Genomic DNA, 21,225 nt, shown 5'->3' on the forward strand with positions numbered 1-21,225 from the left:
TGTCATGACTCAGAACCCCAAACCTTGGATCTGTTGGATTTCTCCAAATCCTAATCGCTCATATCAAAATAATATAATAGATTCTGTGTTCCAAAATTGAGAATATTTATCTATCTATCTATCTATCTATCTATCTATCTATCTATCTATCTATCTATCTATCTATCATCATTATTTAATATATTCACCCCTTTGGTCATAACTTGAAAGTATTCACTACCCTTGGTCAATATTTAGTTGAAACTCCTTTTGAAAGCTATTACAAACACTTGTCTTTTTGATAAGTTTGTAATAACTTTGACCAGGTCAAATTCCTCTTTGCAACATTGCTCAAACTAAGTCAGATTAATTTGGTACCTGCAATGAATAGCAAGTTTGAGACATTGCCACAGATTTTCTATTTCTATTTCTATCTATTTCTAAGTCACAACTCTCACGTGGAAAATCAAAAATAGCTATTTCCAACCTCATTTTAAGAAACTCCAATGTTGCTCTTACAGTGTGCTTTGGATCATTATTGGAATACAAAACTTCTAGTACTCAGTTTCCCCCAGATCTTGTACACAAAGGACCTGATTCATCAAGGCACACATACTGGGCATATGTTTTAAAATTCATGAAAATTCTGATCTGCGTACCCCCCGAAATCAGCAGGAAACGGATCTGAAGATATGAGTGCTGATGAATTCAGGTGTAAGTCTGCTCTGCTCTACTACACAAGATGCTGCAGAATACGTCCAATGCCTATTTGTAATATACATTTGCAAAAGAATGCACAGAAATAATGTTACCTGTTAATAATATAAGCATTAATAACATAACAGATAAAGAAAAAAAAAGATATTTCCCTCCTTCCCTAAATACATTTTTCTAGGATGATCTTAATGACTACTGAACACAAATTCATTTTTTACAGTTGCTCCTGATTGCAAACACATGTTATAGCATGCATACGAGACTATCATCACTAGTACTCAGGACTTAGACTAGCCCTGTAGCTGGAGCAATAGATATGGCAGTAAAAAAGCACTTTTGAGAAGCCCAAAGATTTATTTGGACGTGGCTACGTGCGTTCAAGTTTGGCACGCTCCTACTGTATATTGATTACGGCAAAACGCCCCTTCCCGCACTGTTTACTCCCAGAACTTGTAGGCTGTAGTAATGGTCCTTTGTGTACGTAGATGCAGTGAACATTGCTGCGTTTAAGGAAAGTTATGTAAAAATAAGTAAGATAAACCCATGTTGCTTTAGAGGGGGATGTAAATTTAAAATGTGCTGGCAGATTTATAGTTGGGGTAGAGATGTCCTAGATCAACTTTAAATTTCAGTGTACAAATAAGCCATCAAGTATTTGTGTGCTACATGAAAAAACAGCCAATATTTTCCTTATGTGCAAAATAATAAACTAATTTGCACCCCTTGCATTGCAACATGGTTTTGTCCAGAAAACTTAAGTAAGAAAACGTACTCAATTTCTTGCCTAACTTCCTTAATGAATCAGGCCCAAAGCGATTGATTATGCGCGCTATACGCACAAAATCGGCTGATGTGTGCCTTGATGAAACATGCCCATAGACACTGACCAAGATGCTTACAACTAGCGACCAACTTAAGGGTTAAAGGTCAGGTAGGCAGATTCATACATAAAAGGGCACAAGCAATACAAAATCAGCTGGTAAAAGGTTGAGGTCAAAACAGGCATTACATTTATGTTAGGCAGCAAATAAAATCTGATCCGGAACAAAGTAAAGGTCTGTGTGATGATGAAGATCCATCACCAGGGCCGGACTGGCCATCTGGCAATTCTGAAATTTGCCAGAAGGGCCGATGGCTGTGTGGGCCTTTTCTTTTTTCTATTTGCAAAGCGGGGGGCGGGCGGCTCCAGCGCCGCGATCATGTGAGTATACAAATACTCACATGATCGCGGCGCCGGCGTCCACCCCGCCCTCCTCCCCTTTGTTTGCACTGAATGTCGGGCGTGATTCAGTGAGGAGCGGCGCCCGGAAGAAAGAAGAAAGGAGAGAAGAGAGAAAAGAGAAGAAATACAGATGTAAGTAAAAGAGAGTAGAAGCGAAGAGAGGTACAGGGGAATGAAAAAGGGGAGAAAAGGAAAAGGGGAATGAAAAAGGGGAGAAAAGGAACAGGGGAATGAAAAAGGGGAGAAATGAACAGGGTAATGAAAAAGGGGGAATAATAGGCACAGGGGAATGAAATAGGGTGAATAGAAAGCACAGGGGAATGAAAAAGGGGGGATAAAAGGCACATGGGAACGAAAAAGGTGGAATAAAAGGCACATGGGAATGAAAAAGTGGGAATAAAAGGCACGGGGGAATGAAAAAGGGGGGAAAAAAGGCACAGGGGAATGAAAAAGGGGGAATAAAGGCACAGGGGAGTGAAAAAGGGGGGATTAAAGGCACAGGGGAATGAAAAAGGGGGGATAAAAGGCACAGGGGAATAAAAAAGGGGGGATAAAAGGCACATGGGAATGAAAAAGGTGGAATAAAAGGCACATGGGAATGAAAAAGGGGGGAGAAAAGGCACAGGGGAATGAAAAGGGGGAAAAAAGGAACAAGGGAATATAAAAGGTGGAATAAAAGGCACAGGGGAATGAAAAAGGTGGAATAAAAAGCACAGGGGAATGAAAAAGGGGGATAAAAGGCACAGAGGAATGAAAAAAGGTGGGATAAAAGGCACAGGGGAATGAAAAAGGGGGGATAAAAGGCACATGGGAATGAAAAGGTGGAATAAAAGGCACATGGGAATGAAAAAGGGGGGAGAAAAGGCACAGGGGAATGAAAAGGGGGAAAAAAGGAACAAGGTAATATAAAAGGTGGAATAAAAGGCACAGGGGAATGAAAAAGGTGGAATAAAAAGCACAGGGGAATGAAAAAGGGGGATAAAAGGCACAGAGGAATGAAAAAGGTGGGATAAAAGGCACAGGGGAATGAAAAAGGTGGAATAAAAGGCACATGGGAATGAAAAAGGGGGAGAAAAGGCACAGGGGAATGAAAAGGGGGAAAAAGGAACAAGGGAATATAAAAGGTGGAATAAAAGGCACAGGGGAATGAAAAAGGTGGAATAAAAAGCTCAGGGGAATGAAAAAGGGGGCTAAAAGGCACAGAGGAATGAAAAAGGTGGGATAAAAGGCACAGGGGAATGAAAAAGGGGGGATAAAAGGCACAGGGGGATGAAGAAGGGGGACATAAAAGGTACAGGGGAATGAAGAAAGGGGGGTAAAAGGGACAGGGTGATGAAGAAAGGGGATGAGATTAAAGGCACAGGAGGATGAAGAGGGGCAAAAGCAGCATGGCAGAATGTGATGAAGGGGGTAAAAGTAGCATGGAGGCCGCAGTGCGATCATAAGGGGGCACAGTGTGGGTGATGATGAAGGGGCACAGTAATGTGGCAATATAGCGTGTGTGAGGTAGATGGTCGCTAATTAATGGGTGCTATTTTGTTTTCAGGGTAATGGTGGGGCAATGTAATAGTGGGGACTATTAATTTAAGATGGGGTGGTTTGGGGGTTATTGAATGTGGGGGTGAGTTTGGGGAGAATGAGGTCTATTTATTAAATGTGACTATGAATTTAATGGCAGTGATGGTTGCAGGAAATGGGTATATTTATGAAATGTAAATACTATTAATATATTGCTGTGGCTGTTTGCAGGGAGGGAAATAGGTTTATTTATTAAATGTGAATAATATTATTTTGATGTTGGGGCTGTAGTGAGGCCTAATTTTAAAACGTGGGTGCTATATTGATTTAACAGCGGTGCTGCTTGGAGTTTTCTAAATTTCATGTACCCATTTTTTTTCCAAATAGGGCCCCCAATATTCCAGCATCCAGACAAGCAGCAACTGATCTAAAGACACCAGCAGCCACAAGTCAGGTAGGAGAGAGCAGGACAGTCTGCCAACTGTCCTGAATTTGTTGGGTGACTGTCCCGCTTAGTCAGGATTTGGTCTGACTGCAAGGACAGTTGGGAGGTATGTCCTGCTTCACATTGTACTGCTTGTGAAGGCAGAACTGTGTGCACCTAACAGTAGTACTCACAGTATTGCCTGTGTATTTGTTGAAAATGTGTCTAGTAACCATATTACATGTAGGAGCCCCCCTGTCTTAAGTGCCTAGGCCCCCCCCTTCCCCCCCCCGAGCCTTAATCCAGCTCTGGTTAGCAGCAGGAATCTGATAGTTGCTCCCAGTCCCCGGACAGGACACAGCCTGCAGAGCAAGCCAAGGAGCTCTAAATCTCATGAGATTTATTAATCTTGTGAGACTCAGAGCTTCCCTGCTCATACTACAGGAAGTTCCCATGCTGATGGATGTCAGAGGCATAGATAAGTACAGTGGACTAGGGTGTTGTAATGTGTTTCTGGGTTGGGGGGTGGCGTGATGTGGGTGGGGAGGGCCTGATAAATGTAATGTTTTATTATAATGTATATATCAATGCCCCATGTCGACCACACCTCCAACATAATGTGGCCACGCCCTTGGCACCGCCGCCGCTGCGCAGCATCACCAACAGAGGTGGGCCTGTGTGCTTCAAATGCCAGGGCTGATTTTTAGTCCCAGTCCGGCCCTGTCCATCACATTTGAGGAAGGGGTTGGGGTTAAGTTGTCATGCAGTCTAATAACTCCACCTCTTCCTCCCATAATTGGGTGTGATTTTGTCCTTCATAAGACATGAAAGTCAAGTCTAAATTTGCCTATTGAAGCAGTAATGCCATGAAAAATGAAGATTTTTTTTTTGTTAGTTTATTTTGTTTTTACATAAATCACTGTGACAGTTTATAGGAATTATCTGGGTAATTATCATTTTTCCTTTGTTTGTTTCTTCAGGCTGCTATTAATGTGATGTGACTACCAAAGCAAGCACAGTCACATGGCACACTGTAGTGAGCAGAGAGGTTTTGGAAAGTCCCTCTGAGCTCTGTCTGTACTGCAACACTGTACAATCCTTCCCCTCCTTCTCCCTTCACTTCACATGCTGAAAGTCTGTAGGAGGGCAACTAAGAAAAATGGCTTTCAAATGCATGCTGAAAAGGTATTTAACGTTACGAGTTACGGGTATTGGTATCCCTCTGCTGTTCCCTAAGACCTGTGTATTTGGTGTGGGGGTGGACATGCTATTGTGCAGGAGTGCAACGAGTTACATTGTTAGCTGGGTGGTCCTGGTTAATGAAGCAGTGGGACATGAGCGGTTTACTTACCAGTCTCAGAACATTATGCCAAAATATTTTTAAGTATGGTCTCGATGGGACAAATTTGAGATACGCAGTAAGATCACTAGCAGCTGATTTTGACCCGGACTGATAGTATTTCCCACTGCTTCCTCTGCACAATCAGACGTTTTAGCTGCTGGTAATGGGCATCCCATCAGTTTCCCCTATGTGTTGTCTGCTTTGTGATTGAAAATGGACAGATTAGTATCGCATAAAAATAACTTGCCCCCAACAAGATAGGAATTGTCTGCAAGTGCACCTAAGACGATGCCAGATAGGTAAAGTACCTTACACTACCAACCTCTCCTTCAAGAAATTTAATGTTTCAGTGGACAACCACACACTGTTTTTGTTTTGAAAGCAATCATTTAATTCACTTGAACCTCTTACCAGATTTGTGAGGTGTTCAACTATGTAACTGGTTTTTAGTATTTCAGAAGAGAGAGGAAAATGAATAAGATTGAGGATGTTTACCATGTACACAGAAAACTGAGAAAAAATAGTGAAATTCCAGCAGAGGAATAGAGTGAAATATTAGGATCAAATTCTGCCCATGTTATATATTTTGTCTGATAAAACTGATAATTAGATATATAACCTATGCCTTAATATCCCTTCTTTAAGTAGACCAACCGATCCTATGGACAGTTCTATGAAAATGTGGATGATCGTCCAGTTCTGGATCATGAATTTATTCGAGGACAGATAGGGAGATATTGCCTGGATCATATATTAATGCAGGAGGTTTGACAGATATAGTCTGTCTGTTTGTTGAATATGATGGGATAAAGTTGGAATCAGAGCAGCAATGTTTTGACCAGCAGGGAGAATGGAAAGGATTTCAGATGGGTCTTGAGATAGTATCAGCTTTAATATTTTAATTAGTGGCCAATATGTGATATTAAAGGTGAAGCATTGGATTCAATATATCCTAAGCTTTTATGGTCAGTAAATACCTTGAGCGATTTAGAGATCCAACAAATGTTGTCATTCTTCATATGCCCATTTGACTACTAACAGTTCTTGGTTACTCATTACATAATTCATTTCAGCACATGAAAAGTTCTTTATTATATAAGCATTGGAGTGAAGTTTCTGGGCTGTTTCAGAGTATTGCAAGAGGACAGAACCAGCACCTTAGGGGCATCAAGCGCCACAATGAAAGGTTGCAGGGTGACACAACACTATGAAGGCTAATTCTTAGGATTAGCAAAGCAATGGGTACAAATGATGAAGAGAATTTATTAATAAATTGTCTGTGGTAGTTGGTGAAATCCAAAATCTTCTAGGATGGATTTTACGTTCTTGGTGAGCCCAGGCTAATATGGCCATAACCTTTCTAGGATGCATGTGTAAAGCTGAGTTGGTGATTATTTATCCAAGAAATATGACTTCAGTTGTTTGTTTTAAATATAAATAATTTTCTCTGAGCTTGGCCAATACTAAATAGACGCAGTTAAGAAGAGAATATCAATATCTCATCAAGGAATATGACTACAAATTGTCCTAAACGTTGAATAAAAATGTACAGAATACAGGAAAATGGTCAGGGTATTAAAGAGACCAAATAGCATGACTAAATGGGTCTGATGGGCATAAAAAGATCATGTAGGGACATCTGATGGGCATGTAAGGGGCATGCAGGGATGTCTGATGGGCATGTGGGAGGTTTGAGGGAAATATTGGTACTGGTAGGTTAATTGACTTCTTAGAAAATGAACCCTGCCCGGTCTGTGTGTGTGTGGTAAGGAATTTAGGTTGTAAGCTCCAATGGTACAGGGAATAAATAGAAGGACAACATATCCTCTGTATAGCACTACTTAATATGATTGGCACTATATAAATAATTACATTACTAATGAGGATTGGTTTCAAGGGTATGTGAGCAGGTCTGAGTGGGATGCTGGGGTCATGTGGAGAGGTCTTAGTGGCATGTGGGGTTTTGGAGTATATGTGGGACCTGAGCGCATGTAGGTGCATTTTGTGGCTATTGAGGGTCTGATTAGTAGAATTATGGAGCAAGTGAGGGGCATGAGATGTTTTTTTGGGATGATCAATGTTGGTGTACCAAGGTCATTCTCGGGCTGTTTTCTTTATTCTGGAACTTAAGGGCAATGTGTGTTCCCTCTGAATGTTTCAGGCAGGTCCTTGAAGTAAATCAAGGTTGACCATCACTGTGCTATATGATCCACTGCATGGAGCGGATAACATAATCTGTTTATGTTTGTGCTGAATAAAAAGTAAAAAAGGCAATTAACGTTTTAAACTATATCTCTGTTTTATTATAAAGAAAGTGGTAATAATCATTTGTAAATAGAACAAGACTGGCACTACATATCTTTACTGTCAGCATACGGCAATCACTGCAGTATGTTACATGTAATGTTTAGGATGTAAGAGGAAACCCCCTCATCCCATCCCACATACTAATCTTATCTTAACAGTTATACATCTATATTTATTTATTGGCTCATTTATCCTCTGCCAGGAGGGTTTCTTATGCATCTACTACTTATAAAGTAGTACCAGCATTCACAAATTTAATGTAAAATCAGTGCAAGACATAGGGGTGGATTTACTAAAGCTTCTAAAAAGGAAAGTGGAGGTGTTGCCCATAGCAACCAATCAGATTCTTGCTATCATTTATATAGTATAGTCTAGAAAATGACAGCTAGATTCTAAATGGTTGCTATGGGTAACACCTTCACTTTTCCTTTTTAGTAGCCTTAGTAAATCTACCCCATAATGTGCATCCATCACCCACGCCCACTGGGGGCTGCCATTTTGTGTATTGAACCAACATTCATGAGGCTTTAGCTTATCAAGTCATGAAATCAATGTCAAGTGAATAGACAGATGGCATTCCCAGGAATAGTGTCCCACAAATTGTCTTTCTCTGCTGTGTGTAAGAGATGTGTGCACTTTAATATTAATGAATGATTCAATGGGACAAATACTCCCTATTGAGAAACGGGACATTACACAAAGATGTCAAGATGTAGCACTTTACAATTGGGGACAAACATATATTTCAAAGAGCGTTGTACCTCCTTGTAACTGCAGATGCCACTGTTGCTATTGCTGTCTATAGAGAGATTTTACTGAACTGAGGGGTCTATTTATCAATAGGAGCCCGAGATTTGGACTTTTCCTATTTCTGAAAAGGCCGAGCGCTGGTAGAAAGAAAGACAAAGGCAGCACAAGTACTACTGCTGTCCTCCGCTTGCTGCCGCCATTTCAGTATGGCAATACCTGGGGGCGCTGTAAGGAAAATATGCTTTATTCATATTAAAAAAAAAACATTTTCATTTTATTTTATTATCTTAAATAATTTTTTATGTAAACTTTATTATTTATTTTATTTTTACACAAATCTGGAACTGGAAGCTCATGTTCAGGCTTCCAGCTCCAGTGCACATGCGAGAGTCCGCGTAGTCAGGCAGTATTGCAGTGGAGTTAAGCATCACTCAGCTGCCCCAGCAACCTTTCACTGATAAATAGATCCCTAAATAATTTTAGATACAGCAATGTTACCTGTGACACATGCAGAATATCCACTTTACTAGTGTAAGAGTACCATGATAACAAATCAATACATGTAATTGCAAGTTGCAACTCCATTAGGCTTCGCAAGTGGTCTAAAATGTTGTGTCCACCTGTTTTGATCTGCTGTGGCACCAAGTTTAGCTGTTGGTCTAAGAGAGCACAGATGTATTTCTATGGGTTCCAACACGTCAATTCATTTTTACATGAAAAAATAGTGCTTTTGATCATGGAGATATGAAATCTGGTACAAAATGTGACATATAATAATACACATGGGGCCTCATATAGTGTTAGGAGTAAGTCCAGCTGAAGGGTGTTAATTGCATCTGGAAAATATGTGTGGAAGAGGTATAAATGCAAATTCTCCTTTTTTTTTGCATGCATGCAGGGAAAACGTTGCCCACTTTTGCAAAAATTCTGGGCAACTTTACTTTTACTCAGAGATTTATAGCTCGGCTAGGATGTACTCCCCCCCCCCCTTCCCCCAACTTCAAATGTGTCTGCACATTTTAAATTTGTCTCCATTCACGGTGGCTAAGTGGTTAGCACTTCTGCCTCACAGCGCTGTGGTCATGAGTTCAGTACCCGACCATGGCCTTATCTGTGTGGAGTTTGTATGTTCTCCCTGTGTTTGCGTGGGTTTCCTCCGGGTGCTCTGGTTTCCTCCCACACTCCAAAAACATACTAGTAGGTTAATTGGCTGCTATCAAAAATTGACCCTAGTCTCTCCCTCCCTCTGTGTCTGTGTGTGTATGTTAGGAAATTTAGACTGTAAGCTCCAATGGGGCAGGGACTGATGTGAATGAGTTCTCTGTACAGAGCTGCGGAATCAGTGACGCTATATAAATAAATGATGATGATAATTCCCTCCTCCCCCACTGTAGCATAACATGTTTTTGCCATACCAAATTTTTTAAGATTTCAGGTCAGGTGACAAGTGCAGGAGGGGCATTACTGTAGCACCACCCCTGTTATGAAATTCCGTTATTCACAGCATCGCATAGTGGGGGCGGGGTCTGATTATGCCAATTGCATCATTAAGCCCCACCTTCACTGGGATCCAGGAGGATGCTTACTCTTCTGTGAGGACTCCCTAAAATTCGGAAGCCTCACAAAAATTCCTGGAGAGTAGGCAAGTATGGGTATTGCCAAGGTGTTAAATTTGCATTTTCTAGCTGGATTTACTTCTAATGCTAAATCAGGTCCATTTATTACTAATGCCAACTAAATACTTTTCTAACTAAATACTTTGTATTACATTCTATTCAACGTAAATCCTATATAACAGTATGTAGTTTAAACACTGTGTACTTTACTAGAGCCAAAGCTAGTATATAAACCAAGCACCAACCTGTTTTGCATCTCTTAGTTGATGATTTCACAGATGAGGGCAATTAAAACAATTCATATGTCACACAGTGGAGACAGCCATTCTGTGGGCTGAACCAATATTCATGATTAGTGATTTCACTATTTCCTAGTGAATTAATAAGCTGAATATTTGTTCATAAAATGTCTGTCTTCTCTATGTGAAGACGATGGATATACTTTAATTATAGCTACATCATGACACAAAAGTTTTGTTTTCTGCTATTCCCATCTGTAACACAAGTAATAATAAAGCATTTGGCAAATAAACCATAGATGCAAAATGACACAAATTGTTTCCAGCGCAATCTGTGCCAATAAAATCTTTAACAAATAAGTGGATATTTTTTATGTAGATGAACACATTTGCAGTATTATCCAAGTCAACTATGCAATCCCAGGAGTGGTCAAAGGGTGGTAGTAGACTTCACTTTGGAAGATAACACTTGCTTAAAGCGTCTTTTCAGGTCTTGCATGTTGGGAGACCTTGGGCGCACAAGATGCAGTCCTCTTCGCTTTTCCCCATTACAGCTGAAGATCATTTTGCCAACCTCCTGGCAAAGCTGGTAGAAAGCTCCATATACCCCTTCATAATTTTCTCGGGCAGATACTTCAGCATATGTGCCGGTCAGTTCATTGGCAAGCTGAAGACCTTCATCAGAAGACACCTGCCGGGCCCTTAAGAGATCAGCTTTATTTCCTACCAAAAGAAGCGGAATTTTAGTGTTTGGGTGGATTTTTCTTAAGTGCTGGTATAGAGGCCGCATCATGCGGTAACTAGTGTAGTCTGTGATTGAGAAGACAAATACGAAGCCATCTGCCCAATAAATGGATCGGTTGATTTGCTCCTGGCAGGAAATGCTGTCTGTGTCTTCCTGTGATGAAGAGAGTGAGAGAGAACAACTCAAGTTTAGCAGATCTTACTTCAAACTCTTGGCTAAATATAAACATAATTAATATCAGTCCTCTAAGTTGCTACAAATGCATCAGCCATGTATACAAAACATTATATGCTAAAATTCATCCATAGTCAAATTCATAGTCTTCTTGGCATGTCTAAATTAAAATAAAATGTGATAATTTGCCAGTTTCAGGGAAGTTGATCTATATGAAACCCATGCTTTCTTTCCACAGCTACTCACTCACCCTTAGGATTCTTAGACTTCTTTTCCACAATTTTACAACACCCTTTGTGGGGAATTCAATTACATACAAAGTACTGTCGGACCCTTACATGATGAGACTTTGTGGGATGTTAGGGTAGTAGATGAAAAAATCAGCAATATTTTGCGTACCGTAATACCCAACAGAACATTGCATGTAACTGACTCCCACCCCCCCCCCCTCTTTATGACATAAATTGCATCAATCTAGCATTATTTCTTCCTAGCTGTGCATAATGTGGTTTGGTTTGGCACTATTGTTTTCCTATTGCCCAGTGAGCGTCAACTCATACTGATTGCTCAGTCAATCGGAATGAAATGTCGCTTGTGGAGCAATGGGAAGTCAGTACCTCACATCCAATCACCGGAGGCCTGGGCTTTCTCGGCAGGCATCTTTACTAGGAGGGCCAGAAGGTCTGATAAGCATGATATGCCTTTTTCTGTACATTTGTGGTGTCAGTGTAATGAATGGATTGATTTATCTGTGTCGGGGCGTGTAATATCAGTGTCGTGTCATATGGTCAGTGCTTTATGTCTTTGTGTTGTCAGTGTTATAGGGTGATTGAGAACTGAATCCTTCCCTCATTTTACATTTTCCTGGAGTTTACAAATAGTGCCATGATAAACAATTCAATACATGCAATGATTGCTGTTTTAATGACATTGCAAACTCATTTGTAAACGTAAACAAACTGTAACTGTAAATAAAATAGCTGTATCTCCATAAGAAGCAAAATCACAACATACTGCCAGAAAAAATAAACAAATTGATGTTTAACAGCACACATTCCTCCTGTATCATGTGGAACAAGAGCCACTGTCCCCTTTTTATTTCTATATTACTCTTATTTTACTTGGGGAAATTGAGACAGACTTGTACAAATCAAGGTGTAGAGCACAATTAAAGGTGGTTTCGCACTGTGCAGCCGAGGTTTTGCACTTTATAAATGGCCTGCAATGTAATTTCATCCATCCTGGGTAGCACTGTGATGGATACAGGCTATTCATTTTAGAAAGTTGTGTTGAGAGGTATGCAGAGTACAGGCCTTTTTTAGAGCTAAACATAAAAAAAGCAAATTTGCACCTTGGCAAAATCACGATGCAATGTAGGGGGGTGGGGGGGACAAATTTAAAATATGCGGACAAATTTAGAGTTGAGAGGGCGTGTGTCCTGGCTCTACTCTAACTCGCAGTGTAAATAAAAAAGTTGCTCAGTTTTAATGTGCTACATGCAAAAGCAGCCAGTATTTTCCCTGCATGCCAAATGAGAATAAAAAATAAATGCATACAACCCCTTACATTGGAACATGGTTTGCCCAGGAGAAACTTTGCTCCTTTTCTTTGCTTTGTTTCTAAGATTATATGAGACTCTGTGGGCATGTGTCATTAAGGAGAGCAAGGCAAAAAAAAGGAGTAAATTTGCTCTTGGAAAAACTATGCTACAATGCAAGGGTTGCAAATTAGTTTATTATTTTTACAGATGTTCGCTCACTCCCATGTTTTGGTTTTGGATCTGGATTAACTTCGTGTTTTGGTTTTGGTTTTCCTACATTATTATTAACCTCAATAACATTCATTTCCAGTCATTTTTTTGTCAAGTGACAAGAACACTTCTACCCCTCCTGTTTCTGTATGAACAATGGCACTGGAGACTGGAGAGTTACAAGAACACTGCTACCCATGTTTTTGTGTGAGCAATGTCACTGGAGACTGGAGAGTGACAAGAACACTGTTACCCCTGTTTCTGTGTGAGCAATGGCATTGGAGAATGGAGAGTGACAAGAACACTGGTACCCCTGTTTCTGTGTGAGCAATGGCGCTGGATCTCCTGGGGAGGGAGGTACCAGTGCCGTAACTAGACATTTCAGTGCCCTGGGCGAGACAGGGCACCGGCGCCCCCCATCAAAGTGGGAGTGACATTTGCCAAGTGGGTGTGGTCAACCTAATGTGGGGGTGTGGCTAGCACTTTACTGTAAAGAATTCTGCTACACATATTTGCAAATGCATGATATATATATCTATCAGAGCCGGATTTACAGCTCATGGGGCCCTAGGCAAGATATTGGTTTGCCCCCCCCTTCACACACACAGTGGCCCCTCACATACACATAATACACACACACACAGTGGCCCCTCACACACACATAATACACACACACACAGTGGCCCCTCACACACACATAATACCAGGGGCGGATTGGGAACTTGGCCCTGGAAAAATTCTGAAAGTGGCCTCATGTAGGCGGGACCAATAAATGGTAGGCGGGGCAAATTGTAGGCGGAGTTAGCACTCCATTAGCTCGAGCCACATTGGTTTTTATACAAGGCAAATGCAATACGCTATGGTAAGCAGAGTCCGTCTATCACAGTTGACGGAGCTAACACACATATAGGCAAAGCATTGCACATGTAGGTGGAGCAGTCACAAGTAGACAGAGTCAGCACACCAGTGGATGGTGTATACACATTAGTTATGTAAGTGGAGCAGCTTAATCCAGCAGCAGGGAGTTCCCAGGGTTAGCATTAATGTAATAATAGTTGGGTCACCCACCAGATCAAAAAGTCTCAGTAACAATATAAAATTAAAAAAATAAAAAGTAAATCACACTGCTTCTGCATACCTGTATGCAAAACTGTAGCATGTCAAAACCATGCTGGTGTGTGCCTTAACCCCGAAGAAGAGGTTCCAACCTCCCAATGTCCTCTATTCCTCCCAATCCCCTCTTCTTGGAGTTAGGGATTTCAAAGATAAAAACCACATACTTTTAAATAAAACTGTGATTACTTATACACACAAGCATGAACAATTAAAACATTTTTCTTTTTCAGATTAAATTAAAATACTCCCATGGATGCATCATACATATTGAATTGCAAGGTTTATACTGTTCTGCATGATAATTTAGCCAGTATTAGTGATACAAATACAATATAAACAGCCTCCTAGTGACCGCCATACAAAATAAACATCATCCTAGGGATCGCCATACAATACAAAGAGCATCCTAGTGACCGCCATACAATACAAAAGGGAATTCTAGTGACCATCATACAATGCAAAGAGTATCCTAGCAAACGTCATGCAATAGAGAGAGCATTCTTGTGTCAGCCATACAATGCAGAGGGCATTCTTGTGTCTGCAATACAGAGAGCATCTTAATGACACTATATAAAGTGCCCTGTGTGTCTGCCCCTGTATGAGTGCAGCCCTGTGTGTCTGCCCCTGGTATGAGTGCGCCCTGTGTGTCTGCCCCTTTATGAGTGCGCCCTGTGTGTCTGCCCCTTTATGAGTGCGCCCTGTGTGTCTCCCCCTGTATGAGTGCGCCCTGTGTGTCTGCCCCTGTATGAGTGCGCCCTGTGTGTCTGCCCCTGTATGAGTGCGCCCTGTGTGTCTGCCCCTGTATGAGTGTGCCCTGTGTGTCTGCCCCTTTATGAGTGCGCCCTGTGTGTCTGCCCCTTTATGAGTGCGCCCTGTGTGTCTGCCCCTTTATGAGTGCGCCCTGTGTGTCTGCCACTGTATGAGTGCGCCCTGTGTGTCTGCCCCTGTATGAGTGCGCCCTGTGTGTCTGCCCCTGTATGAGTGCGCCCTGTGTGTCTGCTCCTGTATGAGTGTGCCCTGTGTGTCTGCCCCTTTATGAGTGCGCCCTGTGTGTCTGCCCCTGTATGAGTGCGCCCTGTGTGTCTGCCCCTGGTATGAGTGCGCCCTGTGTGTCTGCCCCTGGTATGAGTGCGCCCTGTGTGTCTGCCCCTTTATGAGTGCGCCCTGTGTGTCTGCCCCTTTATGAGTGCGCCCTGTGTGTCTGCTCCTGTATGAGTGTGCCCTGTGTGTCTGCCCCTTTATGAGTGCGCCCTGTGTGTCTGCCCCTTTATGAGTGCGCCCTGTGTGTCTGCGCCTTTATGAGTGCGCCCTGTGTGTCTGCCCCTTTATGAGTGCGCCCAATGTTTTTACTCACCAACTATATGTTGAAGTACAGGACTAACGATTATTTTATTGAGGTAGAGAGAGCATAAAAGTCTGTATATTCAGAGAGGAACTAGAGGTTTGTATATAATCTGCATTTATAGTGTACATATGGTGCTAGTGAATATGTGATTCTGTGAGTGTTAAAATACCTGCTATTTACTGCACAACTTCTTCATGTGAGTTAGTCAGGAAGTCAGAGGAGCCGTCCTCCACTCATCCCACCCCCTTGCGCTGTCACATTGGATCTGCAGCTGCGGTGATGTCATCACAGATGGACGCATAGCTCTCTCCCAGTCAGCAAGAGGATTTGATCCTTTCATCACTACCTACCCCCCCCCCCCCGCTCAAGTGCCAACCTCCCTCCCTTCTCACTCTACACCCCCCCCCCCCGCACGAGTCGCGGGGGGGGGGGGGGGTGACGCGAGTCGGGGGAGGGCCAAAAAAAAATATATATTTTTTTTCCTTTTAATGTGCCACAAAGGTGAGAGTAGCGGGCGGCTGCTGCACCCTCTCGGGCTTGCGCCCTGGGCGACAGCACCGCCTGCACCACCCTAGTTACGGCTCTGGGAGGTACGTATGGAATCCAAAACCCGTGAGATCCGACAACGCAACAATGATGTTTTGCCTCAATTCAGATCTGAGAATGAGCAAAAGTACCGGGTCCCCTAAGTTCGGATGGGCTCAGATTTCAGAAAACCGAGCTCGAGCATCTCTAATTATTTTGCACATAAGGTATATGCTGGCAGTTTTTTCATGTAGCACACAAATGTTTCATAGCTTTATTTTTACACTGAAATTTAAAGTTAATATAGGATATGCCCAACCCCAACAATAAATCTGTTCCCATATTTTAAATTTACCCCCCCCCCTCCTCAATGCAACCTGGTTTTGCCCAGGTGCCAAGTTATTGTGCAAAGTTATTCCTTTTTTATGCTTTACTCTCCTTAATGACTCAGGCACTGTGTGTCTATTTGTATATCTGGAATGAAAAAAAAGTGTTTTTGTTTATTTTAATCTTAATGTTTCTCTTTGGTTTATTCAAAGTTTGGCAATAACACATTTACGTAACCAGTGTATCTGGTGTAAAAAAATGTGTTTGTAAGCACAGATGGCCAGTGAAGCAGGGTAACGGAAAATCCTGTGTAAAAATATTATTATGTGAGATAAATCACCATTGATCATGCTGGGAATCACTAACTCTAGAAAAGTCTGATACCTGTAGTAAATGTATCAATCTGCTGGTTTAAAAAAGTAGAGATATTGCCTATAGCAACCAATCAGATTCTAGCTATCATTTATATAGTACCTTCTACAAAATGACAGCTATAATCTGATTGGTTGCTATAGGCAACATCTCCACTTTTTTTAAACTCGCAGCTTCATACATTTACCCCCTGGAACTTTTAAACTTTTATACCTACTAGGGATGAGCGCACTCGGATTTATGAAATCCGAGCCCACCCGAACGTTGCGGATCCGAGTCGGATCCGAGACAGATCCGGGTATTGGCGCCAAATTCAAAAGTGAAACTGAGGCTCTGACTCATAATCCCGTTGTCTGATCTCGCGATACTCGGATCCTATAAATTCCCCGCTAGTCGCCGCCATCTTCACTCGGGCATTGATCAGGGTAGAGGGAGGGTGTGTTAGGTGGTCCTCTGTGCTGTTTAGTTCTGTGCTGTTTAGTTCTGTGCTGTTTAGTTCTGTGCTGTTTAGTTCTGTGCTGTTTAGTTCTGTGCTGTTTAGTGCTGTACTGTGCTGTGCTGTGCTGTGCTGTGCTGTGCTGTGCAGTGCTGTGCTGTGCTGTGCTGTGCTGTGCTGTGTTCTGCAGTATCAGTCCAGTGGTGCTGTGTGCTGTGCTCTGTCCTTCTGAGGTCAGTGGTGCTGCTGGGTCCTGTGCTGTGTCCTGTTCAGTCCAGTGGTGCTGTGTCCTGTGCTCTGTGCTTCTAAGGGCATAGTTATTTCCCCATTATTCCCAAGTTTTTAAAAAATAAAAAAAAAGTAAAAAAAAAAAAAAAATTAAAAAAAAAAAAAATATATATAATAATTATAACCAAATTTGCAAAACCAATCCAGCAGTATAAGTCCATTGGTACTGCAATATTACCAAGTTCACACATTCTGCAGTATCAGTCCAGTGGTGCTGTGTCCTGTGCTCTGTCCTGCTGAGTTCCGTAGTGCTGCTGGGTCCTGTGCCGTGTCCTGTTCAGTCCAGTGGTGCTGTGTCCTGTGCTCTGTGCTTCTAAGGGCATAGTTTTTTCCCCACTATTCCCAAGTTTTTTAAAAATAAAAAAAAAGTAAAAAAAAATAAAAAATTAAAAAAAAAAAAAATATATAATAATTATAACCAAATTTGCAAAACCAATCCAGCAGTATAAGTCCATTGGTACTGCAATATTACCAAGTTCACACATTCTGCAGTATCTTGTGCTACATATAATGGAGACCAAAAATTTGGAGGATAAAGTAGGGAAAGATCAAGACCCACTTCCTCCTAATGCTGAAGCTGCTGCCACTAGTCATGACATAGACGATGAAATGCCATCAACGTCGTCTTCCAAGCCCGATGCCCAATCTCCTAGTACAGAGCATGTAAAATCCCAAAAGCCCAAGTTCTCAAAAAAAAGCAAAAAGAGAAACTTAAAATCATCTGAGGAGAAACGTAAAGTTGGCAATATGCCATTTACGACACGTAGTGGCAAGGAACGGCTTAGGCCCTGGCCCGTGTTCATGACTAGTGGTCCATCTTCACCCAAGGATCTTAGCCCCCCTCCTCCTCCCCTCCCCTACAAAAAATTGAAGAGAGTTATGCTGTCAGCAACAAAACAGCAAACAACTCTGCCTTCTAAAGAGAAATTATCACAAATCCCCAAGGCGAGTCCAAGGGTGTTGGTGGTTGTCAAGCCTGACCTTCCCATCACTGTACGGGAAGAGGTGGCTCGGGAGGAGGCTATTGATGATGTAGCTGGCGCTGTGGAGGAACTTGATGATGAGGATGGTGATGTGTTTATTGTAAATGAGGCACCAGGGGGGGAAACAGATGATGTCCATGGGATGAAAAAGCCCATCGTCATGCCTGGTCAGAAGACCAAAAAATGCACCTCTTCGGTCTGGAGTTATTTTTATCCAAATCCAGACAACCAATGTATGGCCATATGTAGCTTATGTAAAGCTCAAATAAGCAGGGGTAAGGATCTTGCCCACCTAGGAACATCCTCCCTTATACGTCACCTGAATAACCTTCATAGTTCAGTGGTTAGTTCAGGAACTGGGGCTAGGACCCTCATCGGTACAGGGACACCTAAATCCCGTGGTCCAGTTGGATACACACCAGCAACACCCTCCTCGTCAACTTCCTCCACAATCTCCATCAGATTCAGTCCTGCAGCCCAAGTCAGCAGCCAGACTGAGTCCTCCTCAATACGGGATTCATCCGAGGAATCCAGCAGCGGTACGCCTACTACTGCCACTGCTGCTGTTGCTGCTGTTAGTCGGTCATCTTCCCAGAGGGGAAGTCGTAAGACCGCTAAGTCTTTCACAAAACAATTGACCGTCCAACAGTCGTTTGCCATGACCACAAAATACGATAGTAGTCACCCTATTGCAAAGCGTATAACTGCGGCTGTAACTGCAATGTTGGTGTTAGACGTGCGCCCGGTGTCCGCCATCAGTGGAGTGGGATTTAGAGGGTTGATGGAGGTATTGTGTCCCCGGTACCAAATCCCCTCGAGATTCCACTTCACTAGGCAGGCGATACCAAAAATGTACAGAGAAGTACGATCAAGTGTCCTCAGTGCTCTTAAAAATGCAGTTGTACCCACTGTCCACTTAACCACGGACATGTGGACAAGTGGTTCTGGGCAAACGAAGGACTATATGACTGTGACAGCCCACTGGGTAGATGCATCCCCTTCCGCAGCAACAGCAACAGCTGCATCAGTAGCAGCATCTACAAAATGGCTGCTCATGCAAAGGCAGGCAACATTGTGCATTACAGGCTTTAATAAGAGGCACAACGCTGACAACATATTAGAGAAAATGAGGGAAATTATCTCCCAGTGGCTTACCCCACTTAGACTCTCATGGGGATTTGTGGTGTCAGACAATGCCAGTAACATTGTGCGGGCATTAAATATGGGCAATTTCCAGCACGTCCCATGTTTTGCCCACACCATTAATTTGGTGGTGCAGCATTACCTCAAGAGTGACAGGGGTGTGCAGGAGATGCTTGCGGTGGCGCGCAAAATTGCTGGACACTTTCGGCATTCAGCCAGTGCCTACCGCAGACTAGAGGCACAACAAAAAAGCATGAACCTGCCCTGCCATCACCTCAAACAAGAGGTTGTGACGCGCTGGAACTCCACCCTCTATATGCTGCAGAGGATGGAGGAGCAGCAAAAGGCCATTCAGGCCTACACAGCCACCTACGACATAAGCAAAGGAGTGGGGATGCGCCTCAGTCAAGTGCAGTGGAGACTGATTTCCGTGTTGTGCAAGGTTCTGCAGCCATTTGAACTTGCCACACGAGAAGTCAGTTCCGACACTGCCAGCTTGAGTCAGGTCATTCCCCTGATCAGGCTGTTGCAGAAGCAGCTGGAGAAAGTGAGGGAGATGCTGGTAAGCCATTGCGATTACACCAAGCATGTAGCTCTTGTGGATGTAGCCCTTCGTACGCTTTGCCAGGATCCGAGGGTGGTCACTCTTTTAAAGTCAGAGGAATACATTCTGGCCACCGTGCTCGATCCTCGGTTTAAAGCGTATGTTGTGTCTCTGTTTCCGGCGGACACAAGTCTACAGCGATGCAAAGACCTGCTGGTCAGGAGATTGTCCTCTGAAGAGGACCGTGACATGCCAACAGCTCCACCCTCATTTTCTTCCACATCTATGGCTGCGAGGAAAAAGCTCAGTTTTCCCAAAAGAGGCACTGGCGGGGATGCTGATAACATCTGGTCCGGACTGAAGGACCTGCCAACCATTGCAGACATGTCTACTCTCGCTGCATTGGATGCTGTCACAATAGAAAAAATTGTGGATGATTACTTTGCTGACACCATCCAAGTAGACATGTCAGACAGTCCATATTGTTACTGGCAGGAAAAAAAGGCAGTTTGGAAGCCCCTGTACAAACTGGCTCTATTTTACCTGAGTTGTCCCCCCTCCAGTGTGTACTCGGAAAGAGTTTTTAGTGCAGCGGGGAACCTGGTCAGTGAGCGGCGAAGGAGGTTGCTTCCTCATAACGTTGAAAAAATGATGTTTATAAAAATGAATAATCAATTCCTCAATGAAGTACAGCACTGCCCTCCAGATACTACAGAGGGACCTGTGGTTGTGGAGTCCAGCGGGGACGAATTGATAATGTGTGATGAGGAGGAAGTACACACTGTAGGGGGAGAGGAATCAGAGGTTGAGGATGAGGACGACATCTTGCCTCAGTAGAGCCTGTTTAGTCTGTACAGGGAGAGATGAATAGCTTTTTTGGTGTGGGGGCCCAAACAAACCAATCATTTCAGCCAAAGTTGTTTGGTAGGCCCTGTCGCTGAAATGATTGGTTTGTTAAAGTGTGCATGTCCTATTTAAACAACATAAGGGTGGGTGTGAGGGCCCAAGGACAATTCCATCTTGGACCTTTTTTTTTTGCATTATATGACCAATCAACAGTCGTTTGCCATGTTCAAAAAGTAAAACCAAATTTAAAAAAATACAAGAAATTAAACCAAAAATAAAATGCCGTGTCATAATTTAAAACAAGAGGTATTGACGTGCTCTAAAACTACTGTATTGTTGTTTATATTTTATAAACACTACACTTGACAGCTTGAGTCTTTCAATAAAAAGTAACTGTCCATTGCACGAATATTTGCAACAGGGACAATTTTAGGGTTAAGAAAGTCAACTAATAACACTTCGACGCTGTCTGTCTTTATAAACACTACACTTGGAAGTTGGAGGAGGTATTGTGGCC

General features: G+C 42.6%; 1 protein-coding gene across 2 annotated transcripts in view; it reads right to left on the reverse strand.

Moving 5' to 3' along the window:
- Nucleotides 1-7,476: 7,476 nt before the first annotated feature.
- Nucleotides 7,477-21,225, reverse strand: part of LOC142100692 (ras-like protein family member 11A-like) — a 70,331-nt gene continuing 56,582 nt past the window's right edge. For both annotated transcript variants that reach the window (XM_075184420.1, XM_075184419.1), the window contains one exon: nucleotides 7,477-11,012. In XM_075184420.1, the coding sequence (XP_075040521.1) occupies nucleotides 10,545-11,012 (468 nt within the window). In that variant the 3' untranslated portion in view covers nucleotides 7,477-10,544. The remainder of the gene's footprint in view (nucleotides 11,013-21,225) is intronic.

This window comes from Mixophyes fleayi, chromosome 9 (assembly GCF_038048845.1).
Source record: "Mixophyes fleayi isolate aMixFle1 chromosome 9, aMixFle1.hap1, whole genome shotgun sequence".
NCBI classification, from domain to species: domain Eukaryota; kingdom Metazoa; phylum Chordata; class Amphibia; order Anura; family Limnodynastidae; genus Mixophyes; species Mixophyes fleayi.